This window comes from Chlamydotis macqueenii, chromosome 4, assembly GCF_036417535.1.
Source record: "Chlamydotis macqueenii isolate bChlMac1 chromosome 4, bChlMac1.mat, whole genome shotgun sequence".
NCBI lineage: Eukaryota > Metazoa > Chordata > Aves > Otidiformes > Otididae > Chlamydotis > Chlamydotis macqueenii.
This window is the reverse complement of record NC_141559.1, coordinates 5,027,974-5,054,355: the sequence shown is the minus strand read 5'-3', so window position 1 is coordinate 5,054,355 and position 26,382 is coordinate 5,027,974. Positions and strand designations below refer to the sequence as shown.

General features: G+C 39.1%; 1 protein-coding gene across 1 annotated transcript in view; it reads right to left on the bottom strand.

Moving 5' to 3' along the window:
- BMP2K (BMP2 inducible kinase) overlaps window positions 1-26,382 on the bottom strand; it is a 54,864-nt gene that overhangs the window by 16,425 nt on the left and 12,057 nt on the right. The window contains exons 2-14 of the mRNA XM_086746469.1: window positions 20,557-20,675; window positions 19,800-19,905; window positions 18,403-18,545; window positions 17,981-18,102; window positions 16,556-16,637; window positions 15,827-15,959; window positions 13,139-13,242; window positions 11,207-11,286; window positions 9,384-9,544; window positions 7,860-8,038; window positions 6,746-6,841; window positions 5,806-5,996; window positions 5,197-5,354 (exon numbers count right to left, since the gene is read on the bottom strand). Coding sequence (XP_086602595.1) covers window positions 5,197-5,354; window positions 5,806-5,996; window positions 6,746-6,841; window positions 7,860-8,038; window positions 9,384-9,544; window positions 11,207-11,286; window positions 13,139-13,242; window positions 15,827-15,959; window positions 16,556-16,637; window positions 17,981-18,102; window positions 18,403-18,545; window positions 19,800-19,905; window positions 20,557-20,675 — 1,674 coding nt within the window. The remainder of the gene's footprint in view (window positions 1-5,196; window positions 5,355-5,805; window positions 5,997-6,745; window positions 6,842-7,859; window positions 8,039-9,383; window positions 9,545-11,206; window positions 11,287-13,138; window positions 13,243-15,826; window positions 15,960-16,555; window positions 16,638-17,980; window positions 18,103-18,402; window positions 18,546-19,799; window positions 19,906-20,556; window positions 20,676-26,382) is intronic.

Genomic DNA, 26,382 nt, shown 5'->3' with positions numbered 1-26,382 from the left:
GACACGGCATTTTGCTCTCCCCCTTTTTCACAGCAAGCAGCTGCTCTTTCCAACAATTCGCAGCACAGCCTTCTTGACAATCTGCCACTGCAGAGAGGCAGCTCAACTGTGCCCTAATTATGTACCAAGCTAGCTGCGCATTTCCTACAGCAAGCAGGAGGCTTTGCTAAGACACCCACCGGGGACTAGACAGCAAGGTAATCTACTTCAGACAGACGCGTATTCACCCTACGTACAAAGCCCAAGCGTTTTGAAATTACATGCCAGTGTTCACAGACAAGTGTTCTGTTCAAGGGCCTGTCATGTGAATTACCTTACCCTAACCTACTGTTAGACTCTCCAAAGAATTACAAGCAGCAGTTGTTCCATTACAGGCAACTCTCACTTCAAACGTAATCCCAACGAGGGGATCCTGGGGCAGGAGATTAAATACTTGCTCTCACCTTAAGGTACACATATTGAAATGGGGACAGATTAATCCACCCAAACAGAAGTACCCTGCAGTGAAACAGCCAGAGCAGACTATTAGCCAAGAGGCACTACAGACCAGTGGCTGCATGTTTCCTACCATCAGCCTGAAGCCTGTAAGACAAACAACTGCCAAGCATCACATCCAACTAGAGTACTTACTCATGATTCCAAACCATCATAACCACGTAGCTTTCTCTCCTCAAGAAGGCAGGGTTTCATTTTGAGTTTTGGTTGTTTGGGGCATTTTGAGTTGGAGTTTTTCAGGTTGCACAAGGTGGGGGCACGGGGGAAGAGTGTTTTGCTTTGGGGTTTTGGGGCTTTTGGTTTTTTTTTTTTTTTGTTTTGGGTTTGGTTTTTTTTTTGTTGGTTTTTGACTTTTATCTTAGAATAAATGTATGTGACTTTCAACTGGCACCTTTACAAATGCAGACTGAGGAATGCTTTTGCTCTGTTATCCCTAATGATTTGCCTCCAGAGGAAAACCAGTTAGCTGCAAGTTTGCAGGCAACCAAACTCTACACTAACTTCTACGGGGGCAACAACTTGAACTACCCTTTGGAGAGTCCCTGCAAATGCTGGCATGCAAGACTATGCAAGTTCAAGCCCCTAAATGACGATCATATCTCCTAACTTCAGCAGCAGGGCTGGGGATTGTAGAAAAATAAGTGGACTGAAATGCTAAGCATGCAAGAAAAGATGGTTAAAGTGAGTAAATAAAAGGTTTCTACTCCTTCATGGCACCTAGGTATACACATACAGGGATACATCTGCCTGGAAAACACACTTTAAAATCTGTCAATTCATCAAATCTAAGGCTACGGGAAAAGGACGAGCCATTTTTCCAGTCTTCTGAGGCACAAGTATCATTTGTTCACCTCGTAACGAGATTGTCTTCTCTTGATCAGAGAGCATTTGAGAGTAAGGAGATGGCGACGGTTTCTTCAGCTTCACACAAGCAGAACAGATTCAGTGGGACTATCAGCATTAGAGTTCATTGTGCTTCAGATGCAACATCCTTAAGATAAAGACCCAAATTGTTCTCCCCTCGGTAAATAATCATATGATTGCAGCCCAGACTGCTGCCAAAGACACGACCATGTGCCACAGCGGACCCTTCCATAGAAAAGTGCAGTTACTTGAAACCACAAACGAAGAATCCAGCTGTTTCCATTCTAGTGACAGGCCCAAGATTCCTCAGGAGACAGCTCTCTCGGAACTTTCTGAAGTACAAGAAGCACTTGTGCACATGTAAAGTCTGCTAAGAACCAGAACTCTTTCCTGCACAGACAGTCTAGGCAGTTCCTTCATACTGTACATACTGCAAAGCAGACAGGCACAGAGCTCTGTAGGCTTTGCACCCGCAGGTGTCTCTGTTGAAGCACTAAGGTGACTCTGGGCCTCACAGGACTCTTTGTGCAATTCAGTGTGAAGGCTGTCCTGGTATTTTTTCTCATTGAGAAAGGAGACCTATTTTCTTGGGTCCCAATTCTGCTCAGATTATTAAGCATTACAGGAACTCTTTGTAAGACATCTGCTTCTTCACAATGTTGTCAGAATCTCAACATCATGTGTTGCTTCTGAACCAACAATTAATACCGATGATGATGATGGCAACAACAGCAGCAGACAAACAGTGTACACAAGAACTACGAGCTCCATCGCGTAACTCCGTATCAAAGTTCTCCACAAAGGTGCTCAGTTGAGAAATCTTCATTTAATTGCACATTACATTTCACCGCAACTAACATCTTTTTACTATGAAAATGTTCATAAAGCGTAAGCAAGGTATCCTGTTCTATGAATTAGTTCTCTTTTTAAAGGAAAAATGATTAATCATCACAGCAATATCACTCCATGCACTACAACATTAAGCTACTAAATGCATTAAATCCAACTTTAATGTTAGCCTGACAAATTATGACAGCATCTCGATCCTCTAACAAAGGCTGTGTGTATTTAATTACTCGTATATTACTGTAACAAACACAAAAGCTTTAAAAATACCTGACAGATTTTAAAAACATTTTAAATTTATATATAAAGCATCAGCTTGACAATACAAACCAGGCTTCTGGAAGTGGAAAGAAAGGATTAATGTTTCAGGTACTACTCAGCACCACATAACACTGCAAAAAGAAACATATATAACACTGTACAGGAGTTGCTAAGTAGAGTACAGCTTTAGTAATAGAAAACGTAACCTTTTAGCAAACCTATATCTTGGATTCTCCTTCCTCAAAAAGGAGTGTCCTTTCTCAAAAACTGAGAAAAAAAAATTCCTTGGTATTACACAGTAGTCTTCTCTCATAAGAGATAACATACAGCGAAAGAGAATCAACCCTTGATCCTGAAGATATATCTGGGGAAATTCCAGGAAGTATTATACAGTTCAAGACAATTTCATAGGTATAAGCTTGAATTGCACAAAAATGTCTCCATTACTCATTAATCCACCTAAAATTGAGAAAGTACCAGTCGACAAAATTAGGTATAAATATTTCTACTTTGACTGCAGTAAAGGCATTAAAAGTGCAATGTAAGTTCATGCCATCTTCAGCACAACATCCTTAACATAAACAAGTTAAAGGGTCTTGGAAGTCTTTGATGTATGTATATGTGTACATACAAAAGCACATACACTGAGAAAAACCTGCAATGCTTCCCCTCCAGTGGGCCTCTAGTAGAAATCAAGCCAAGAGGGCCACAGAAAAGCTGTACCTGCATCTCATGTTATCTATAAACAAGCCTGCCATCTAGTGTACTATTGGTCAAGCTAAAAATTTTTTTATTTTTATGTTTTCTGTATTCAAGCAAGTAAATAACTCTAATGCTGGCTATTACTAAGCATACCTATGCAGTTATGTTTACTTTTCTGATACAGCATTATCAAGTTCATTATCACATCCAGCTCTTCCATGCACTGAATTATCTTTACTAACAGGTGAAGAAAAATATATTCTTAAGTAGATTTAGTCTTTAAAAACTTGAGACTATTTTCACACATGTAGTACAGAAACTGGATAATGGAATGATAGTAATACTTAACTATTCTTCCTGCTGGAGATTTAGACACCTGTTAGAGCATTTGGCTCCAAGTTATCCTATCTTTTACTAATTGTAACTGTCAGCATGCAATTCAGATTTTTTCCCCCAAAAGGGCTGTCAAGTGCTGGAACGGGCTGCCCAGGGCAGTGGTTGAGTAGCCATCCCTGGAGGGATTTAAGAGACGTGTAGACAGGTTAATGGTTGGATTCCATGACCTCAAGGGTCTTTTTCAACCGATATGATTCTATGGTTTCTCAGCTTCCCCAGCTTACTATCACCAACCTATAGAGCTACTCCAGGCAAGTAGATTTCTTATATAAAACTTTTTCAAGCATTTTATAAAGTCACTTTGATTATGTCCTTGGTTAATATCTTCTTCGGTCCTTAGATCTGTTCAAAACATATGTGGCTTAACAAATCCATCTCATAAAACTTATCATAACTACAGTCAGCAGTGGAACAGTCTGTTACAGATTCTGGAAATGGGTAACCTTGTGCTGCCCTTATGGTTCAAGCTAACCCTCTCCAGATTCAAGACTGAATTGTTACAAAAACACTTCTAAAGCTTTGTTTGAAAGCAGCATGCCTAAAGATATTCAACTCTATTACTAAATAATTTCAAAGTCTAACCCTGGATTTGGAGAGAGTACTTAACTTTTCAGCTGGTACATTATCCATTTTCCCCAGCTGGCAGTAAACCATCTTACTGTAAAAAGTGTGCAGGCTACATCCACATCTCAAAAATAGGAATCTTATTTGATCAACACAGGACACAAATGAAAATAAGCAGCTAGTTTCATGAAAAAAGAAGTCACTTGCATTAAGGATTAACAGTTAATGCGCACATTTTGTTCAGATAGATTTAACGACACAGAAATCCAAGAAAAAGACTCCATGGAAGGCATAGGGGTTTGTTTCAATTAGTTCAAATTGAACTTTACTGCATTTTTAATTGCAAGGAACTTGCTGATAGTTAGTCACATACATACAGTCTGTTTTTTGACATTGTCAGATCTTACAAGTCTCACGAATAAACCTTATCTTGACAAAACCAGTTTTAGGAAGAGTGTCTAATGATCCTGTGTTAACGAAGAAAAGGAAGTTATTCCAAGTAAAAACCATTGAGATAACGGACTTCAACAGAAAAAAAAGTTTATTCAACTATTGCCATTTCAGAACAATAAGGCAGCCCTTACATGTAGCCACTCATCAAAAAGGACATAACAGAACATTAACATAATGTAATAGATCTCATTTCTTTCAGGCATTTTCAAAGGACATATCAGACCAACAATTTCCTGCTCTGGTGTGCAAGAAAAAAAGCTGGAAAGGACTAAAGCAAGCAGCCAATCTTTTCTTCCTATCTGACAACACAGCTCTGCTGTTCAGAGCTTCCGGACAATCAAGGTGACACAAGCAGTATGGAAGAGCTCAGGTATTACCATTTCTGCAGTATTTGAGCCAGTAACTACCCATTTTAGACAGTGAGTTCCTATTGCACACATTTGCAAAAAGGGAAAGGAAAGGAAGAAGACAGGCCCAACTCTGCCCTCAAATGCCCAGAAAGAATTTTCTGCACACAGACTGCGCGGCCCTTCACAAGACAGGTGTTGGAACTGCAGAGCAACTACAGAACCCTTATTTACTGGGAAGCAAAATAAGCCTTCAAGCGTCCCTTACTTGATCTCAGCAGGTCAAATTCTCTGTCCAGCAGCTCCTCCTCTGTCAACTTGGAAAAATTGTCCTCTCCAAATGGGTTCCAGCCTGACATATCAGGTGGGTTACTGACGTTCTGCTTTGGGTAACCGGCAATTGCTTCAGCATCAGGAATCCCTGACCTGTAAAGTCAGTTCACGGAAGAAAACGAAGAGTAGCATTACTGGATTGTATAGGGTCAAAGTCTATTACATGCTTCATGATGCCAAACTACTACATACAAGCAATACATACGCATTAACAGCTTATCCCAAAAGCATCTGAAAGCTAATCTAAGGGAAAACGGATCACTTGAACCATGTGGTTTCATCGCATAATTTCTGTATGCAATCCTTAAACTTTCATTTTTCAATTTATTACCTGTAGCCAAAGCACAGAATCCTTCATGATGGTGACATGGCAGGGCAAAAAAATATATACCCTTTACCACTAAACAGCAACTATCCAACTGCTTTAAGTAATACTTCACTACAGAAGCCAGTTATTTCTGAGGAAAGGATTCAGCAGTGCTCATCACAATTAGGAACGTAAGCGATAAGTAACCTTTGGGTACATCTAGGTCAGAACACTTGCCTGCTTGCAGAGTAGGGAGAGTCTGCCACTGTTCCAGCACGCGCTGGAAGTGACCCAGGGTAGGAGATTAAGGCTGGTGAGAAGTCTTGTGGAGAAGTGATATATTCAGGAGACTGCGCCTGTTGCGACCGCTGCTGCTGCTGCTGAGCAAGCATCTGCTGCTGTAGGAGAGCTTGCTGATATTGCTGCATCTAATGAGATAATGAACATGTTACTAAAATTCATACGGGCCAGAGTTTCTCTCTTATGCTAACTAACAATACCAGCCTTGCACCCAAAGGCACTAACAAGCACCACACTCGGCAAAAGCTTGGCAGCTTCAGTGCGAGCAAGAACCCAAACCTGTCCATTATGTTGGTGAAAAGAAACTGCCCAAACAGGTCAGAGATACCTTTTTTTGTCTTCCAACATATTACCACTTAGCTTTTTGTAACTGTTGCAACCTTAGTATATGCTACTGCCGCAGTACAAGTTAGTTTTCATCATACCCTAATCTTAAGTATTAATAACCAAGATTTGAGGAAAACTTCTCTTGACTTTTGAGAAACAGATTACGCCAGTTAGCTTTCTTGCTTTTTGAGCAGGAATTTGATGCCACCACATCTTCTATCACTTTGTAGCATAACATACATCTGTTGCTGTGGTCACTACTGGAAACATTAAGCATCAACTATGTTTTAAATGAATATTACTCCATCATGAAGTTTAGAACATAAGCCACCTGAGACAAAAGTGCAACTCCAGAGGAGTTTTCACAACCAAGTTTGGATTACCCCCCGCCCCCGGCAGTATCATTTTCAGCGCTAAACTTGACACTATTTACCATGTCCTCGGCTCATCAAAACTACTCACAAGCTTCTCTTAGCCCATCTTCACAACAGACTGACAAACACAGCATGTATTTTAAGGCTGTACCATCTATGTTCCATTCTTGACATACCATAGCAGGATACTGAGATTGGGAAGGTTGCTGCTGGTACACAGACTGCATCAACAGCTGCTGTTGGACCATCTGCTGGTGCAGTGCTTGTTGATACTGTAGTCAAAAACAAGAAAATAGCTTTAAGAAGTCATGATCTCCCCTTTAGAGATATCCAGATATTTAGAAAAAACTTCAATTAAAATATCACTTCCACCACTAAACAACGTTTTTGAATTAAGACATCACATAAGCAAGAATCAGGCTGCAATTCACTCACTGCATTTTCATTACTGTGTTTAGAAGCTTCTCCACTTTTTTTTTTCCCCCCAATTAATACCAGCCTGTTTAACAAAAAATTAGACTACATACTCAGCACTGCCTTTTTTAAGACAGGCCAATTAACATCTCAGCTTTTGCAATTTTCACCAGTGCTGAGCCCCTGTGTAAAATAAATGACCTGTGCTTTATAGAATAACATGTCTCAACAGGGGAAAAAAAGAGAATAGCAGCAATAGTCTTGGACAGGATCTCAAAGTTATTGTCTGACGTAGATGCTCTTCCTTTACGTTTACAGTTATTGATGCTATGCACCTCAAGCAATTACACTTGACGAAACACAAGCTCAACAGTGTTAGGAGACATGGTATCCATGAAAAACCTGGGCGGACAGAACAACTGCAAAAAAGAAAGCTCTTCACTGACCAAGAAAAAAAAGAAGAAAAGAGAAACTGCAAAAACACTACCCAGATGGTATATGTACAACCAGCTACTGCAAGCATAGCATCATCACTTAGATAATTCCTCATATTTATCTCAAGCACATTTACACGAACACAAAACCCCCATTGGGGCCACACAGTTGTGGCTCAAAGCAAGCTGGGATTCGAGGTCAAACTGCAAAAACAAGATAGCACAAAGAAACAACATTCCAAGATAAGTACTACAGGGTCTATGAAGAGACAAATCCAAGGTAAAAAGAAGAAGCAGAAGCCACAATCCCTTTCTCTCTCTCCTAGCAGGAAAAAAACCAGGCAACAACACCAGAAGTGTTTAACTAGCACGTGAGTCCAAGTGTTATTAATAAACATAACATGCATCTCTTGAAAACCTGTCTAACAGACTGGACTTGTACCTGCTGCAGGTAAGCATCCTGAATCGCAGGCTGCTGCTGCTGGTGGTGCAAGTGGTGCAGCTGTTGCAGCCTCCAGTCGCCCTGCTGCAGCTGCTGGAGAACCCTGTTCTGCTGCGGGGGGTGCGGGCTGCTCCCTTGGGACTGCAGAATTTCTTGTCCATTCCCTGCTCTCGTGGTTCCTGCAATATTCAGACAATGCTATTGACATACTGATCTCTAAACTTCAGCCAGAGAGCTCCCTGCCAATTAACCTCTTGATTTAACACTTCAACGTGAAGCAGCTGATAGACTTCCCTTCCCACCCAGATAGCTAGTACAGCTGGTAGATACTAAGCCCACTTCTCTAAAAATACTTCCAGGTCTGCCCATGCACAATTCCTGCTTACAAGATGCGAGAAGCTTCCTTTGGTCTCACAACAAAGCAAGCTGGGTTCAAGACTTCTGCTTTACTAGCACTTAAGTTGTACCTTTTGCTGTCTCAAACCCTAACCCTCAAGGCATACACTTTTGTAAGCATACAACACATACAGTTTCTTTTTTTTTTCCCCCAAAGGAACTATTGGCTCACTCTGTCAAATTCCCTTAAAGAGAACATCTGATTAATTTCACCATTCAATTGTTTTTGCAGCCTTTTAGGTAAGCTGTAACTAAAGTAAATCCCTCTCTCTAGCACACTGCATTCATACTCTGAAGTACCCAGGAATGATCTGTTCCTTGTCATAACAGGAAAAGCTTTCTAAGTTGGACATTATTTGGATCCTGTCTAGTGAAGTTGTTTACACCGGGGACACAAACATTCTCAGCCACCTTTTGACTGGAGGCTTTCCCAATAGTGCCCCTGAAACTACTCCTCCTGTACTGTAATAGACACATCACATCCAAGTTTAACTAGGAAAGTATTCAACACATAAAAGAAAACTATTTAATGAAATATTTATCTCTGCTATAACGCTTCTTTAACAAGATTAAGAAAAACTCACAAAGGATTTATTGAAAACCCTTTTCACTCAATTGAGTCTCCCTCGGTTACTCCTCTGTTACCCCCCACTGCACGCTTCAGTCAATCATTAGAAAAGTGAAGTTTTTACATGATTCCAGCCTATAAATAATACCAACACACTGTTGATATCTCATGACTTATTGAGGCTCAGGGAAAATATTTTTCCTATTATAATGAAAGCAGTTTGTTACGAAAGAGCTCAGTGCTTTTAGTGATTTATTTGAACATCAAAAGCAAGCATGGACTTCACTCACAGTCCACAGCAGGCAAGTTCTTTCAAGATCAGTGTTAAGCAAAATGAAATAATACCTTCACTTCTCATTAACTTGCCTTTAATTTCTATGGCACCTGGTCAAACTTACTACTCGCATATCTAGTCTTTCAGAAAGGTTGAAGAATTGGATTTTGGCATATAAAAAAAGCAGATAAACATGACTCTTAAGTGTTATCTGCACCAGAGCAAGAAGAAATAAAAGATTCATTCTTCATTTACTTGAGATCATCCTTAAACTTTGTTAAGTTACCTTTTTGCACACGATTACCTAATTCACCAGGAACTTGTACTTTGACTGGAGTTGCTGAGCTGTGGATGGTCAGCACACCAGAAGTGGCGGTGCTTGAATTGGCCTTTGGTCTTTGACGCGGTGCAATTGAGGTTTCTGTTGGTCCAACAGTATCTGTTATCCTGAAAAGGCAAGTTTCCCGTAGAAGAGACTTGATTAAAAAAAAAAGATGGTTTCTTCTTCAAATTAGACACAATACATCTCTTAACAGCTCAATTGTGTCTTAACCATGGGCTGCTCTACCTCTGAACTAGATTTCAATGCCCTAAAATTTGCTCCCTAAAATTCCACTCAACACCCACTGCAGCCATAGGATATTCGACTGCGACAGACCACCCTTAAGGAGCCATACAACAGCCTTATTCCCAAGGAGACCAGATGAAATTTCTCTGTAGAAGCTTCACTCGCTACTGTGAGCTGAAGAAAAGTTATGTGCAGTGCTTGAGTCAGCAATTGTATGACTAGAGATCTGGATACTGTTCTTACAGACAAATAAGAAAAATCTTATCTGTTAAGCCAATTCATTTCTTGTTGTTAGAGATTCAGCCTCTAGCAGTTATAATACCCATAAAAGGCTCAAAATATTTGCGTCTTCCCTGCGGTACTTCAGAGCTGTCCAGTAGTCTGCCAGGGTAACAAAGATGTTCAAAACCAAAGTACTTTTGGGCTTTAATCTCGTTATTGGGTTATAATACACGCATTTTTTAAAAACTGTTCAACTGCTTCAAAACACTAATTCACCATCTGAGCTCCAGTACCTAACACCTCGTACTAGTTTCTACCATCATTTATTGCAACTTCATCTGCCTTAACTTGCTCTAACTTTGGGCCATCCAGAAAATATTGTTCATGAAGAACTATTAAACTCCATACTAACATCTAGCAGATTTAGCTGGAGTTAAAAACATTATTCTATCGATACTCTACGCTGGCCCTCCAACTTGCACGCTACCAACTGACAGCAGGTGCAGCAGAAGCAACCACGTCCAGATGACGCCATTACTCTAAAATGGCACAGACATGACACACACAGCTCGAACACAGCTCAGATGAGCACATTCAATTGCTTCTCACTCACAACAGGCTAGTGAAGCCAGAGTTCAAATAGAGCCGACAATTACAGTTGAATATAAAGTACCTAAGTCACACATGCTGGTAGATTCAAAACCCAAACAATTTCCATCAACAACAAATACAAGTGTAAAGAATTCTTCCAGCATTATCATTAAGCATACACCATTACCCACAGCAGAACTAAAAAGCATGAACAGGAATTCTTGAAGTTTTGGGTTTCTTTTTATTAACAAGTTAAAAAAAAAAAAAAAAGGGAAGAGTTTTGGTATAAAAATGGGAATTTCGCAAGCACAAAATTCATTTACCTTCATCAATCAGATTAGATCTACAGATTTGAATAAGACTAAGAACAGTTTATCTGTACCATATTACCCTCACCTGCCACTAAAACATTTTATTTCAAAATTCACTCATCGCACCAGGAAAAAACAAAGCAGATCAGATACAGACTGCTAGCACTTACTTATTCCACCATGGAAGAGGCTCTCAGTTTCTCCTGATGGATTGTCAATACAAAAACAAAAAAAAAAAAAAGGCAACGGAGAGGAATCCAGAAAGACTTGAAGCTCGGAGAATTGCAGTTTATCTACCCTAATGACGACTGCTACTAAGATGAATTTTTTTTAACAAGCATATGAAAACAGATTTTATACAAACATGTAGCTTAACAACATTAGCTGAAAAAAAGTAAAGCCGCATCCACTGCTCACCTTGCTTTTATTTGGCTTTTTCTAGCAGCTGCCTCACTAGCTGTCATGGGTTCAGGAAGAGTTGAAGGGACAGGAGAGTTCTTGGGAAAAATAAATTTGAATAAATTAAAAAAACGAAATCCTGAAAGAAAAAAATCATTACATATTGAAGAGGAATACCTGGGTTCAATTTTTTCATGTTACAAGGCTTCATGCAGAACTCACTTACATGGCTGTAGATCAAAAGTGTTTTAATTTAATTGTACCTTTATGTTCTCTTATGTGTTGCTTAAGTGAAACAAAAACATTCCTGGTCTGACTGTTCTGTCAATTACTTCACTTCATTAACATCCTACCGACTATCAACAATAAAGTGAAATGTTTTCTCCAAGTGTTCCTTTGTAACTGCACAAAACAGACTTAATTTAGTCGCAAGTTTAATAACTAAAACTAAGTTTAACCTTTGGATGAAAGAAGTTTTTTAGTCCACTCAGCTCTTCCATTGCAACAGAGGTTCCAGAAAACCACGCAGCATCTAAGCTTCTACGGTCCTCTAACTTATCCTCATCTCACTTCAATGCCTGAATGAATTACCTTTCACCTAAACTGCATTTCAGCAAGGCAAGTGGCAATTTTGGGGGAGGGAGGAGGAAGACTACCTCTAATTATGCATGCACTACCTCCTTACGTACAGTAAAGAAGGCAAATCTATATATGGTCACAAATAGTAGAGTTATCAATTATCAGATCCTGCTTCTGAAGACTACCACCAGTATGGGAATTACTCAAGAGTCTGGTAAAGAGGTAGACAGGCATACATTTGACTTTCCCTTGAAAAAATCAGCTGCTGTCAAAGACAGTGTTCTGCACTCAGTCAGCCTCTCTTATAGCCTACAATGGTCCTTCTTAAATGCTCATGAAGCTTCAAGGGGACAGGTCAGGGAGTTCATGCAGACATTTTTGTGCTGCTTCTCTTTAAGACAAACCTGGGTGCTAGAGGGGCAAGCACTACCAGAGAAAAGCAACAAATCCACAGCAACAGAAATCAGGCCATAGACTGCTGCTCTTACTGCTGTTCTAACAGTCGGGGGGGGGGGGGGGGGGGGGCAATGAGCCATAAAACAAAACAAAAAAACAAAAACCACCCCACAACCCACAAAAACCATCTTCACTTTTTAAGAATGCTCCAGGCACTTTTACTTTATGTCTGTCACAGGGCAAATGGTCAAGCAAGCATAGAATTTTTATCTACAGGGGAACAATAAAAAAAAAAAAAAAATCCAAGAAACAGACATATTGTCAAGTCACCTGAGTGAGCTGATACTGCTCCTCCAATGAGTAATACCGTAAATTCCCAAATTATGTCATGTCCAGATAAAGTTATATACTTGTCCACTTTTCAGGACAAAGTATTCAAGGCAAAGTATAATTATCGCATCTCCTAATCACACACTGCAATAGCACAATGCAAAAGCATTCAAACCACTTGAAATTCAGCCTTCGCCTACAAACACTAAGTATTACAAGGTTTTCCAATTTTTTTTTAACCTAGGTTTCCAAAAAGCAGCACTCGCATTCACTGAGCGCACATAAATGTTACTGACACCACAGCTGCAACATTAAACCTTCTATTGTGAACAAGGTGAAGTTCTCTAGTATATTTCCTACTAACTGTATAGACACAAGAGATTAGTAATGGTTAAAACTACAAGTCAGGAATCGGTGCAGTACTAACATAATTCATTAATATATATCCTCCAGATTAAACTATGTTTTGTTTAGAGAGCTAACATTGCATGTATGCCATTGCAACTTTAAGTATTCTCTGCTCTATGTTTTGAATTTAGGAACAAGGTTTATGTAGAAATAGTTTTTCTCAGCCGATTTGATAGACTTTTCTCAATGCTACCTCCAAAATACACTGAAAATGTAGTAAAATTAAAGACTACTTACATTCATGTTAGACACTGGACAATCCTTTTTGGCAAGTTTAAAGGCAAAGTAAGATACCTGAAAGATATCAGGTCTCTGTTCTTGATCAGGTTCAAGCATATATCCTGCAAAAATTGGTGAGACCAAGTTAGCACTGTTGGCTGTCAAAAAGCCTGCTGAGACAGCGTGCTACCAACAAGAGGAAAACCAGCAGCTCCGCCAGATGAGTTTAGCCCATTAAGAGTCATTTTTATTGATATGTTGAGGTTTTTTGGTCTTTTTGGTTTCTTGGTTTTTTTTATTTTTAATACTGTTTGTCAAGTCAAACAGTTTCTAAGGTCAAATATAATCGGAGGTGATGTATGCTGTTTGACATTTTGGCACTCAGTTATGGAAAGAGTAGCTAAACTGAACTAGTAATAAATAACTCAGAGAGGAAACAGCATAAAACCAACTCTAGGGTTAATATGAAATTCCGTGTAGTTAACATAAGATTCACAGATCTACCTAACTGCATCACGCTAAGGTTCTACATCATCTTTTGTCTTGCAAGTTTAGTTGGCTACGCACACTTTCCTAAGTTAAAAAATATAGTTCCATGAATAAAAGGTCTTTTTCCTGACAAGACACAAATTCTGATGTCAAACATTAGCTTCCAAAAGTAGAAGGTTTGGTGTTTTTCAAGAAAAAAAGTGGCTTTGTATTGTGTATATATAAATACATGATACAGAATGTGTAATCAGGACACTTGGCCTAAACAACTGAAAAATCTAAATAAACAGTGAAAGATTTTCTAAACAAGTGAAGCCTGTAATAATACGTCCAGCTACAAAGAGAATGAACAACCTATGAAAATTTAAGTTCTCAGTTTTGATGAGAACATTGAGCTACATTTTCAGAACTGTTTAGTAGTCCAGCCAACCTTCAACAATATTTTGGAAAAAAACTTGAATTTCATTTTTTTTTTTTTAGTTAATTTAATTTTAGATAGATCTTACAGTCCTGCTCAAAGCCATTATTTCATGGCCAATATAGTTCACAGCAAGTTTTATTTTTAATAGGTTTCACAAAATAAAGACGATTTAAATTAACAGCGACAGCACCGTTAAGTGGAAACAGAACCCTTATGAAATGACTCCTGTGCCCTGATTTTGAATTATTAGGTTTATGCGGTGGAGAATATTCAGCTTGTCACTCTCCCCACACTGCCTTGGAAAAGAGCTGAGCTGAAGCCAGAAGTCCCTAAAATACCTTTTATGACCAAGTGCAGCTTTTTTTTTTGGCTTCCACTCCAAATGGAAAGAAGGGAAGTTTACATTACGAGATTCTTCCCCCCCAGACATAATTCCTTGCCAGTAATGCTTGTCTTAGCACAGTAGTTCATTGAATCTCAATTCATCAGCATTCATACTTATAAAGAGACAGGATTAAAACTCCTACTCTTCTAAAAGTAGCACTATGACATAGAGAAAAGCATTTAATAACTAGAAAATTAATCTTATTTTGTCAGTTACTAAGTATTTTCAGAAGCTAAATGTGCACCGCGGTAACTGCTATTTCTCAATTACGAATGTGTGCTCAAAATATAGTCTGGATTTGGTATTTCCCATTATATACAAGTATACACTATGTAGTCAACGCATTCTTAACTTAGAAATACACTCTAAGAGCTCCTATGCAAGCTTTCTGAAGTTCTCACATTGTCAGTCACACTCTTGCAAGTTAACCTGCTCAAAGCTGAAAGCCAACACAACTGAAAATACTCATTATTCCTGTAAATATTAGATTCTCTATCTCTGTTCCTGCATCACAGACTAATCGCCAGCCTCAGAGCTTGTTGTCGGCCAACGCTTCGCTTCATACTCTGTGCTTTCAAACTTTTGCCAGAGTTCATGCCCAACACTTTGGGTTGTATCAACTATCAGCATTTTGTTCTGTTGTAAACCACAAAACTACTAAAAATTCCCTGCAGTGCAATTAATCTCAGTACATTTATGTTTCTAAACTTGCACTTCTAATTTATCTAAACACAACTGTCTAACTTTGACAGAAAATACTATCGACAGTCTGACATTCCACAGGAAATGCACACTTAAAAGCAAAAAGGAACTATGAATAAATTAAGAGCTACTCTTTATGTTCCTCTTATTCCTGTGCCGTTTATGGCCACGTAAGGGGGGCGGGAAATTCATCCATGCCTCCCAAAAAACCAAAAAAGTTATTTTAACTCCAACAAAGCTCTAAGTTGAGAGGCACAATTTCGTCTAGCAGATCTTAACACTGTTTTATTCTGTTTCAAACCTGAAGTTATCATCAACTCATCCACTCAATGCCCAGAATACAGTAGCCGATTTTAACTTGTCCAATGGCCAGAAGGAATACTTGTTCGTACTTCACTCATCTGGCTCAGTTTTAGTGCCGTGTCAAAGGGGATTTCTCTAGGTTTCTGAAATTCCTCTCTAGGCCAGCACCTCAGTTCCGTGCCCTGTGGCACAGTCCTCTGTTGAGCAAAAGGATAAGCAAGCCTCCTTCCAAGGGCAAGAGCAGGAGATGCAAGACAGATGGTAGCCCAGAGCAACTCCCATTGTTCGCTCAAGAACCCAGCCAGTCTGCACTGCCCATCTGAGTCACTCGCCTACAGTAGCAGGATCTTCTGTGTTTTGTTTGATTAACAAGGCAAAAGAATTGCCGTGCTGCCCAGATACTTACTTATTAAACAGTGTATACTATGAGAGTATCGGGAGTTATCCGGAACAGTAAAGCTTCCATCGCAAATAGCAACTTGACTTTCTCCAAAGGGAAGTGAAAAGAAACAGAGTTTATACAGCAAGCAGCCAAGTGCCTGTAAAAAACAAATACCGGAACCGTAAAGGGATGAAAGTAAGCCTTTTACACAATTAAGCAGCACCAGCAAGAAACAAACTAGCTATAGCTGATGCTTGCACTGTTATGTAGAAGCTACATTGTGAAATGCTCTGTTGATGTGACAAGCTGATATATAAAGCAGCTCTAAAAAGGCTTTCCCATTGCCTCCTGTGTTAGACAACAAACAACCAAAATAAGAGCATACCCCAAGAGCTGCATTCACACTGCCACATCACCCACAGATACCACGAGCGTTTCAGCTGAATTTAGTCTTCATTTACCTCACCGCACATCACCTAATCAAAACATCTTGCCTTATCATGCTGCCAACAGATTTCCATGAGAACTCACTGGTGACTAGCAAGCAGCAAGTCTCAGCTGACAAAAAGGGAAAAAATTCTAAACCATGTTCCCCTTAACATGATTAGCACACATAGCATTCACTTTATTTACAAAAGACATTACATATTTCCTTTTCCAAGAATTAGTTTCTTAGTCAGTGCTGCTTTTAACTTCCTCCCTATCCCCCCTTTATTTAGTTCCATATTTCGCAGTACCAGATTTCTTGCTTACCCAGATATCTGCCTTGGTAGTAATTGATTTTCCTCCATAAAGGTTGATCATTTCGGGAGCCCTGTATGATAGTGTTGTATACCTAGTGGCACATAATAAACAGGATATCGATGAAAAGTGTGCCTCAGAACCGAAAGTGTGTTTTCCTGCACCTACCATGCACACACCACTCACACCCAAGTTTCAGATACGCACCTCGAATCATCTTACGCAATGCAAGTTATTTACTGCATTTGCAGCATCACAAAGAATATTTGTAGTCGTAACTTAAAATTATCGTCCACAAGAATAAATATTAGGTCAGCTAAAAATTATTATTTCCCCAGCACATGTACTTTTGAAGGAGTCACTGTGCTTAAATACTGCAATAACCAGTCATTTGAAAGACGTAATGTAAGAGTCATGCAAGAGTCTTCCCTATGGCATATTGAAACATACAGAATACAGACTTCTAAAAACTAAAATCTCAAAATAATTACTAAACTGGTAGTAGTCAAAGCATTTTTCAGAGCTGGGAAAAAAAAAAAAAAAAAAAAAAAAGAAAAAAGTCTCGCTATGTAACTTGAGAACAATTAATCTGTATTTTTCCCTCTACAGCAGTCAGCCTGCAGGGGCAAATCCAAACTAAAACATGTTTTCAAGAGTGTGCCTGTGATAAAGGATGATCAGTATAATATTTGAACTTCTACGAGAATAAACATAGACCTTACTCTGTAAATAAGGTTCTACGCATATCTATTCCAATTCTTATTTACATCAGTCTTCTTCTCTCCTACTAACTGTATTAAAATAGCACAAATTTAAAATATCAAACTCCTAAAATGGCCAGTAGTCAGATATTTTTGAACATTTTAAATTTCATTTTAATTTCAATTTAATTTCAATTTCAAAACAGCATGCTTTTTATTTCATTTTGAACATTTTAAATTTCATTTTAATTTCAATTTAATTTCAATTTCAAAACAGCATGCTTTTTATTTCATTTTGAACATTTTAAATTTCATTTTAATTTCAATTTAATTTCAATTTCAAAACAGCATGCTTTTTATTTCATTTTGAACATTTTAAATTTCATTTTAATTTCAATTTAATTTCAATTTCAAAACAGCATGCTTTTTATTTCATTTTGAACATTTTTAATTTCATTTTAATTTCAATTTAATTTCAATTTCAAAACAGCATGCTTTTTTCCCCAACATTTTTATTGTGAAGAGTCTCAGTTTGGCTAAAACAATCTGAGTAAATGTGAGAAATCTATGTTACAAGTAGTTCCGCTGTTTCACTATACTTATGTCAACCTGAGTTCAAATCCAACCATTAAGTTCAATTCAGATTAATAAGATCCACACACACTGCACAATAATACATGGAGTTTCCTAGTAGCACACACATTGCTTACGGTAGGCCACTTAAAAGTGAACTTACTTTTTAATTTCTTCTTCAACCACATTAACACCATCTTTTTGAGGATTAAGGTATTTGTTAGTGGCACTGCCGAAATCACAGAGAACATAGTTTCCACTATCGTTTAACAATATATTCTCCACCTGGAAAGGAAATCAAGACACAGAAACGCTAGACAGAAATAATTCCATTAATTTCCAGGTTAACTGTTACTACACATTCTCCCACACTAACAGGACAGTTTCCAGAAATATCAACTGATAGACTCGGCATCAGCAATACGTGATGTGTCATGTTCTCAATCCCTCTGTCTACTGCTCCACCAACAGCAAAGTGCTTCCCTACCTAGAAGTCAGTCTTAGTGAAACACCACCTATATTGTCAATCCTTTTTGAGTAGATAATGGATTTTAATGCAGACGTTCCTTTGTCTCAAGTTCATACCTTTAGGTCCCGATGAACTATAGGTGTTTTGCACTGATGTAACCGGGCAACAGCTTCACAGGTATCACAAAATATTCTCATTACTTCTGGTTCAGTAAAGCCTGTCTGCAGACGCTGATTCATCTGATTCACAACTTGACCAGCTACAGGAAAAAACACATTACACAGACAAACCTTTTTTTTTAGTAATTACTATCACGTACAGAAGTAAAGACTTATTAATATGCAGAGAGTTCACAAATATGATGCAAGAAAGATTTCCAGTCACTGTATTTAAATAAAACAAACCTGGTTTTCCAAATATGCACTCTTCTGTCATCACAGACAGAACCATTATTGTTTCAACTGAAGAAAAAAAAAAACAAAAACAAAAAAACCCCACCCACCCCAAGACTGAAATTCATTTGGGACGAAATGTTGCAAACTCAAAGCAGCATCCATCACACAAAATTGTTACCTCAAAAGTGTCTCTTGCGTTTAGATCCATAGCCAAAACCCTGTCAGCCAACCAAGTTCCGTTTAATTCGTATTCAAGACACTTTCTCTGTCTTTCTGGGAGACAATTTTTTTTTTTAAAAAAAAAAAAGAAGGGTAGAAAAACAAAGAGCCCTGAATCCACCCTTCAAGAAAGACCTCACTTATCTCTTCATAGATTTCTTTCTGCGATCAAGAACCAGTATTTCCTTACTTCTTGAAGTAATTTTACCAGATAATACTAGGCTTTTGACACCATAATGCTCACTTAACACTAATAAATGAAGCAAGACCTGCAGGGCCTTGGTAAGCGTTCCTTCAAAATAAGGATGCTTTGAAAAATAGAAATCTAACACTGTCAAGTCATCTGACAGTTGACATCCATGTGGCTATTTACCCCTATAAATAAGGAAAGAGCACTACCAATAGGGAGCCAGAACTGAGCGTACACAAGGATAAAGAAATCCACCCATACAAGCAGGGTAGAGGGTCAAAATGTGGCCATGGGTTTGCAAGTTAACTCCTTATTCCCTTCCCCAAAATGTACATCAAGACAGCCTTTGGCTCCTTATGGTACAGGTTGCACAAGCTGTCATGTTTGCTGTTTTTACCGCAAATAAAACCTCTGCAGAAAAAAACAGTCAAACAGAACAATTTCACTTTACACTTATACAAATGATTTCTCTGTTTCTAATCATACTTAATTACAAACCCATGTGAAACTGACTTCTTAGTGTTCAGCAGCTCAGTGCCTCAACAGCAACAATGCAAACAGAAAAGCAAAAAGAACTAATTGAATTCCAGCTGTGAGATATGCATGTTAACCTTATACATCAAGGGAACAATTCTAAGTAAAATTCCCACATGAATAATACAAACATCTTCCCTGCATTTACTCTGAAAACTGAAGAGCTATCTCTTACCTCGACAGTACTCCATGAGAATGAGCACCTCCCAAACATTATCACTTATAGAGTTAACAGCGCAATCCAAATAGCTCACAATGTTCTTGTGCCCAGACAACTCTTTCTGAAAAAGAAAATGCGCGTTACACTTGATCACAGAAAAGTTTTAGCAAACAAAAGGTAGCACAAGTTTCCAGACATTCATTTATGAATTCAAGTTTCCTGGTCAGCAACTAATTTATTTTCCTTACCTGTGAAGTAATCATAAACCCAAGTGTGCCTGACTAAACCCCCTAGTTTCTCCTTATTTGCTAGTCATCTGCTGAAAAACCACAGAAATTGTGATGATGTAGGGGAGCTCAGCCACACTCTTATCAGTTACCTCAACACTGGACTGCAACGTTCAAGAGCGTGCTTACGCCAACTCAAGATGACAACACTTGTGGAAGCCACCAGCAGCACCACTCAGCTCACAGAGCTGCAGCGCACAGAGGCCTTGCAAATTTAAGTTACCACTGCAGAACTACAAAAAGTTCCTTTGGATTGGGAACCAGACACACTGACCAAATTGACTGTAAAACCAAATACATTTTTTACAACTGCTTTAGAAGCTCACACACCAACCCTCAACTCAGCACTAGTTTCTGAAACTAACAGTGCAAAATCAGGACCACAAGGTTAAGTGAAAAGGTGGTCCAGAAGCTATTGTCATTGAAGAGGCATATGTGTATTACAAATTAATACATTCTCCAGCTACTAATAATAAGCTTCTTACCATAATCGTAATTTCTCTCTTGCATATGTTGAGATCCGGCACATTATTAACATACATCCGTTTCAGTGCACAACGTACTCCACCATGGGTACGTACCAGAAACACAGTTGAGAAGCCACCTGGAAAAAAACAATTACAAGCAAATTAAGCTGCTTAAGTTTTTGTTATTCCTCTAGCCAACATCACTACATGCTAAGAAATGATTAAGAAAGTTTGTGTCAGCCATTGAGTATGAGTAATGAAGAATTTAACAAATTATATCTTTCACATAGGTGAAGTATTCTTGACAAAAATTACATAAGGACCGTACTAGTACAAGGGGTAATGCTTTTAAACTGAAAGAGGACAGATTCAGATAAGACATAAGAAATAATTTTTTTACACTGAGGGTGGTGGAGCACTGGCCCAGGTTACCCAGAGAGGCGGTGGACGCCCCATCCCTGGAAACATTCCAGGCCAGGTTGGACAGGGCTCTGAGCAACCTGATCTGGTTGGAGATGTCCCTGCTCCTGTCAGGGGGGTTGGACTGAGTGGGCTTTAAAGGTCCCTTCCAACCCAAACCGTTCTGTGATTCTATGATTTTATTAAATGTAATGAAAATATTTTGAAAGCATTTTCACCTTCAAATAAACATTTAAATCCCAGTATGAACTCTATTTATTAAAGGTATCAACCCTGAAGTACTTTAAGAGTCATCCAGACACCTGAACAAAGTTACGGTGTTCTCCAGATCGTCACAGTTTCTCAATCCCTCAGTACTTGATAAAGGTCAATATTAATTCCCTAAAGCTACTTTTTAAAACAAAAATAAAAATACTACAGAAGATAAATCCTCGAAAGACCCTGAAAGAGTCATGCAACCTTTCAGCACAGTCTAAAGAGGTGGAACCTCCCTGCAGTCACCAATAGTGCAAGCAATCAACCCTAAAGCAGTGTTTTTATTCAAACCCACACTAAACATGCAGTTAAGAATTAAACTTTTTCGCACTACTAGTCCCATTAAGGAGCATTCTTAGTACGACAGCGGCATGAACTACGAGCCATATATTCGACTGCCTCCCAGCTTCTCAGTATGAAGTTTTTCTTTTTCCCTTCTCTAGTAGAAAAGAATTACACAGATCAGAATTACAGACAGAAGCTAAGCGATAACAGCATACACAGAAAGTACTCCCAAACGCTCAGACAAACCAGAGAGAAAAACAACCCTCTCCTGTGTTATCTGTTCTCTCTTTAACTGCTCAAGGCCTCGAGCAGATCACAGCCGCATTGCCCCAAGGTTCACAGGCACAGTTTTCCCACAGTTGGAGGAAGCCTACCTCACAGAAGAGCTCACGTCAATCCCTGCTTTCCTTAATTGGCTGCTGCCTGATGGTAAGCCAACTGTCACTAGGGGAACTTTCAACTAGTGCCAAACCTCAGGTACACAATCAGAACACAAATATGTAAATTAAAATGATTCATTACTCTGATAATCAGGCAGCCAGTCGAAATACACGTGTTTCTCCTTCCGTGATACCATCTGCAGGCCACGTTTATTAAGTACAATGCACCTCATTTGATACAAGTCATGTACTTGAATAAACACACACACAGTAATTTACAATTGAAGAAGTTAAGTTTTATTAGGAAATTTTCTTGAAAATTAAATCTCATTTTTTAACTTAGTTGCTCATTTAGCCAAATGAGAAGCTATTCTGTCAAAACAGCATTACTGCCTATTTTAATACAACAGCCTAAGTCTTGCAAAACTATTATACTTAACCTATCTTACATTGGGCTTTCCCGAAACACTAACAGGGCACATGCTCTTAAGTTACTCAAGTTCTAGTGCCAAACCCCAGCTGGGGCTGAAACTATCCTAGAGGGGTCCCCTAATAAGAGCTGGTCAGTTATACCACGAGTGATGTGCAGACCTTCATTAGTGGCAGATCTTTTGTACTGCGCCCTCAGTAAAAAGAGGCTTCTTTTTTAAGCACCAATACTTGACCCAAAATATAAAGCAACAGTCAGGCAAAGCACAGAAGTCTGACAATTTTAAGACAAGTATCACTTGTTGTCTTTTAAACCAATTTTATAGACTTTAAGTCCTCTGTTACTAGCAAGAGAACCAAAACAAAACACTAGATTTCAAGTTTCCCTGACAATTGTTTTTATATAACCAGAGCAGACATGACTGGCTAAAAACAGTAAGTATAAAGGGGGGGGGGGGGGGGGGAAATAATCATCTTAATATGCTGACAATTGCTCTTCTTGCCATTAGGTGGCAATATCAGCTAATACTTGAACTCTGAAAGAGCTGTAAAAGCAGACTTGTTCCCCATTTTGCCAAGGAGTAAACATGTGACCTTGAAGGGTTCTCCATGAGTAAATATCACAACTACAGAAGTTCTTTAATCAGAGTCACGTGGCCTAACTCTGAACCAAACCTGGATAACTATATTACTATTTACAGGGAAACTGATGGCCACCAACATCCTGTGAATCTTTACCCAGCAAAACCCTATACCGTTATACTTTAAACACTGTAAGTCATGGCTGATGCGAATCTTCTCACTGAACACACCAAAGCAAGCAAGGATTAGTGCTGTAAATATTCACAAAAACTCTTAGTGAACATTGCTATCGGGCAGGGGCACATGCAGGGCCTTGTCCCATACAGTAACACAACCAGAAATAATGACGAGTTGTTTTGCCAGAGACTCAAGATTACAGACTGAACAGAACTACACTTCCAATATCTACCAGCATAGGAGCTGGCATTTCACCAGTACTTTCAGAAGCTGAAAAAAATTTTTATTTTCTCCTATCCTTTAAGACAGAAAATACACTCACAGCATTCCAGCTATGGGGAAGGTGCTGTACCTCAGCTGTCCCACCAGCCTGGTTGTACGGCCACCAACAGAAGCCGTAACACCTGTGCACGCTCATCGGTTGGCAAGCACTGTAAAATGGCCTTCCTGCTGAATTAAGGCAGTATTAACTGACACTAATCATGCATACACACATCTACATTTTTATATATTTTCAGTATAGTATATTGTCAGTAAAGTATATTCCACAAGGGTCAGTCATGAACACAAGGCTCAGACACGGCTCCAGCCAGAAAAGCAGTTGACAGATACTGCCTGCAAGCTCAAGAGCTCAGCATTCCCAACACCATGAGCAGAAATAGCCGCCTGCTTTTAAAAGGAGCCTTTTCTATACACAGACACACACATTCTTGAGTTCAATATTTCTCCACGTCATTTTAAGTGTGCAGACAACACATTCCAAGGGACATACCATTGTTCCCTTTCCCACTGCCCACACAAATTCCCACTGTGTAACACTGAATATCAAGGCTGGTTTCAACAAGAAGCACTGCTTTCTCCAACAAGCATCTGCTTCTAAGGCAGCACTGTGAAAATAGCAGCCGTGAATCACACACCAACAGGACATTACATTACACCCCATTAAAAGCATGTCTGCTACACGTACCTCTCCCTGCTAACGGGACTGTCAGCCCTGCTGATGAGCAGGCACCCTCACGTTTTATTTCTCCTAGCACCAGCTGCAGCCCAACTTTGCAACAAGCTTTACCTTAAGCATCCGAGACTACTCGGGGCATCCAAGATACTTCGAGGTACTAAGGTGGCTCTCGAAAAGCTGAATTAAGGTCTGCTGTAGATTTCTGTGAAAAATTCTTATCTAATAACACCTAGGCACCAGACATGCCCAGGTGCCAAGGAAAAAAAAAACAAACAAACAAAAACAACAACAAAACCCAACCAAAAAAACAACCCACACACAAAAACCAAACCATGTTCTTACTGGGAAAGGTATAAGCAGTTAGGTTGCAAAGCAGAGCATACAAATGCCAAATGCACAAACAGCTTCATTTTTTAGCCATTTGAAAATAATTTTATCAATTGACACAATGTGCAGTCCTAACAAAACCCCACAGATGCTAGTGATGCATACAGGTACCAGTATTTTTATCCTGAAGCAGTAATAAAGTTTAATTCCAGGAAAGTTCACAGACTTAGGACTTCAACATGTCAACTGTACTTCCTCTTAACACCAGAAGTTCCCAAAAGCTTGCTACAGTGCAGAAAATTAATTCATGCAAATTTAAGTGCTACACAACACGCTACACGAAGCCACCCAGAAAACACAGAATATCATCTCACATGAAGACAGGCAATAGTTAAGACAGGCAAGGGGGTGGAACACAAAGGAACATTAAAAAAAAAAAAAAAAGGGAAAAATCAGTTCCTAATGGGCATCTTTTTCTTCTTTAAAATCTCAAAAAGTGTTCCTATGGCACTGACCTCAACAATTTTTCCTCACAGTGGTAAAGTTCCTGTTCATCAAAAAGCCCTAAGAGAATTTTTTAGCTATCTCCTCTGACAATACCGTCATTAACTACCCTAACAGAAACTGAAAGTAGGAAATCTCAGTAAAATTTGGCAACAAGTTGCAATCCACTTGGCTTCATTCACAAAGTCAGCTCTCAAAGCTCTAGGGCTATGCTGTCACGCAAACACTTGCTACTTGATTTATTAAAAACAAAAGTTAAATATAACTAAGAAGGAGGAGTACTGTAGGTTTTTCCTAATAAAACTAACAAGAGCTTTCTTCTCACAGAAAGAGTGCAAGGTTTTATGTCTAAGAGACCAATCCAGTCCACTCCCAGCATTGGTGGGGATCAGGAAACACTTTGGCACAAAGCTGAGTTATCAGTTATCTTACGCAGCTTAGGGTACAAAGACAGTACAACAATTTGTTTACAGGCACATTGGTAGCAAAAGCAGAACAGCATTCAGTTTGGCATCTTCTAGTTCAGTGCTCAAAGAACCATCCTTCAGCCTGGGAACAGCACTGCAATGCACAGATCTTCAGGTGATTTTTACTTCTGAAATGTACAGTAATGCAACCAATCCACTTATGTTTCTTCACACTCTTTTTGTTAATGTTAATGCACTTCTTGCACATAGCAGTATACTTAAATGAACATGCAGGTCAGCATTTTTAAAGCGCATTTCCTTTCTACAAGCCTACAGGGTTCTGACAAGTATTGCTGTTGAGTTTCCCAACCACAGTGCATTACAATACTAAGAACTGCATCTCTTACTAACGTGGCATTTTTAGAATCTCCCTAGCTGGCATAAACTTCATTTCTGAAGCCAAGAAACACTCGTCAAGAGCGACAGCTGTCTGCAGGAGCAAGCAGGATTTTTCTCAAAGAGACAGAACTTCACATCACTGGTGCTTCCCTTTCCAAACAGCAAGCTTCAAGAACAGAAACCCACACAACAGAACCCAACCAACCAACCTGAACACTGTATTTTTTTTTTATCAAGGTCAAGACTATTGACTAAATATTTATACAAGAGATTATGCAGTGTTATCTAGGCCAGAACAGTCAATTCACTTTCACTGTGCCACTAAACCCCTAGTCTCTCAACCTTTAGCACACTAGACATACCATGTTACTCAAGGTGTAACTAAGGTGATGCCTTTACGCAGGATGTGTTTCCTGCCCAAGTTTTCTCAAGAAAGCTTCTCAACTTGGCAAAAAAAAAAAAAAAAAAAAAAAAAACAACAAAAAGAATCCACAGAACTCAAACACACACCACCCCAAAATAACCCCAAACTTTAAACAGCAGTTTTATCTTGACCATATGGAAAAGGCTTTTTTTCCCCATCCTTCCCAACTTGATTTGTTCACAGAACTCGGCTCCATCTGTAGTTTACTTTGAACCGAGAACAGCGGGAGTTTGGAAAGCAGGACTACGATGTTATCTGGGAATATAGACTAGAGAGGAAAAATGAGTTGACTCATTC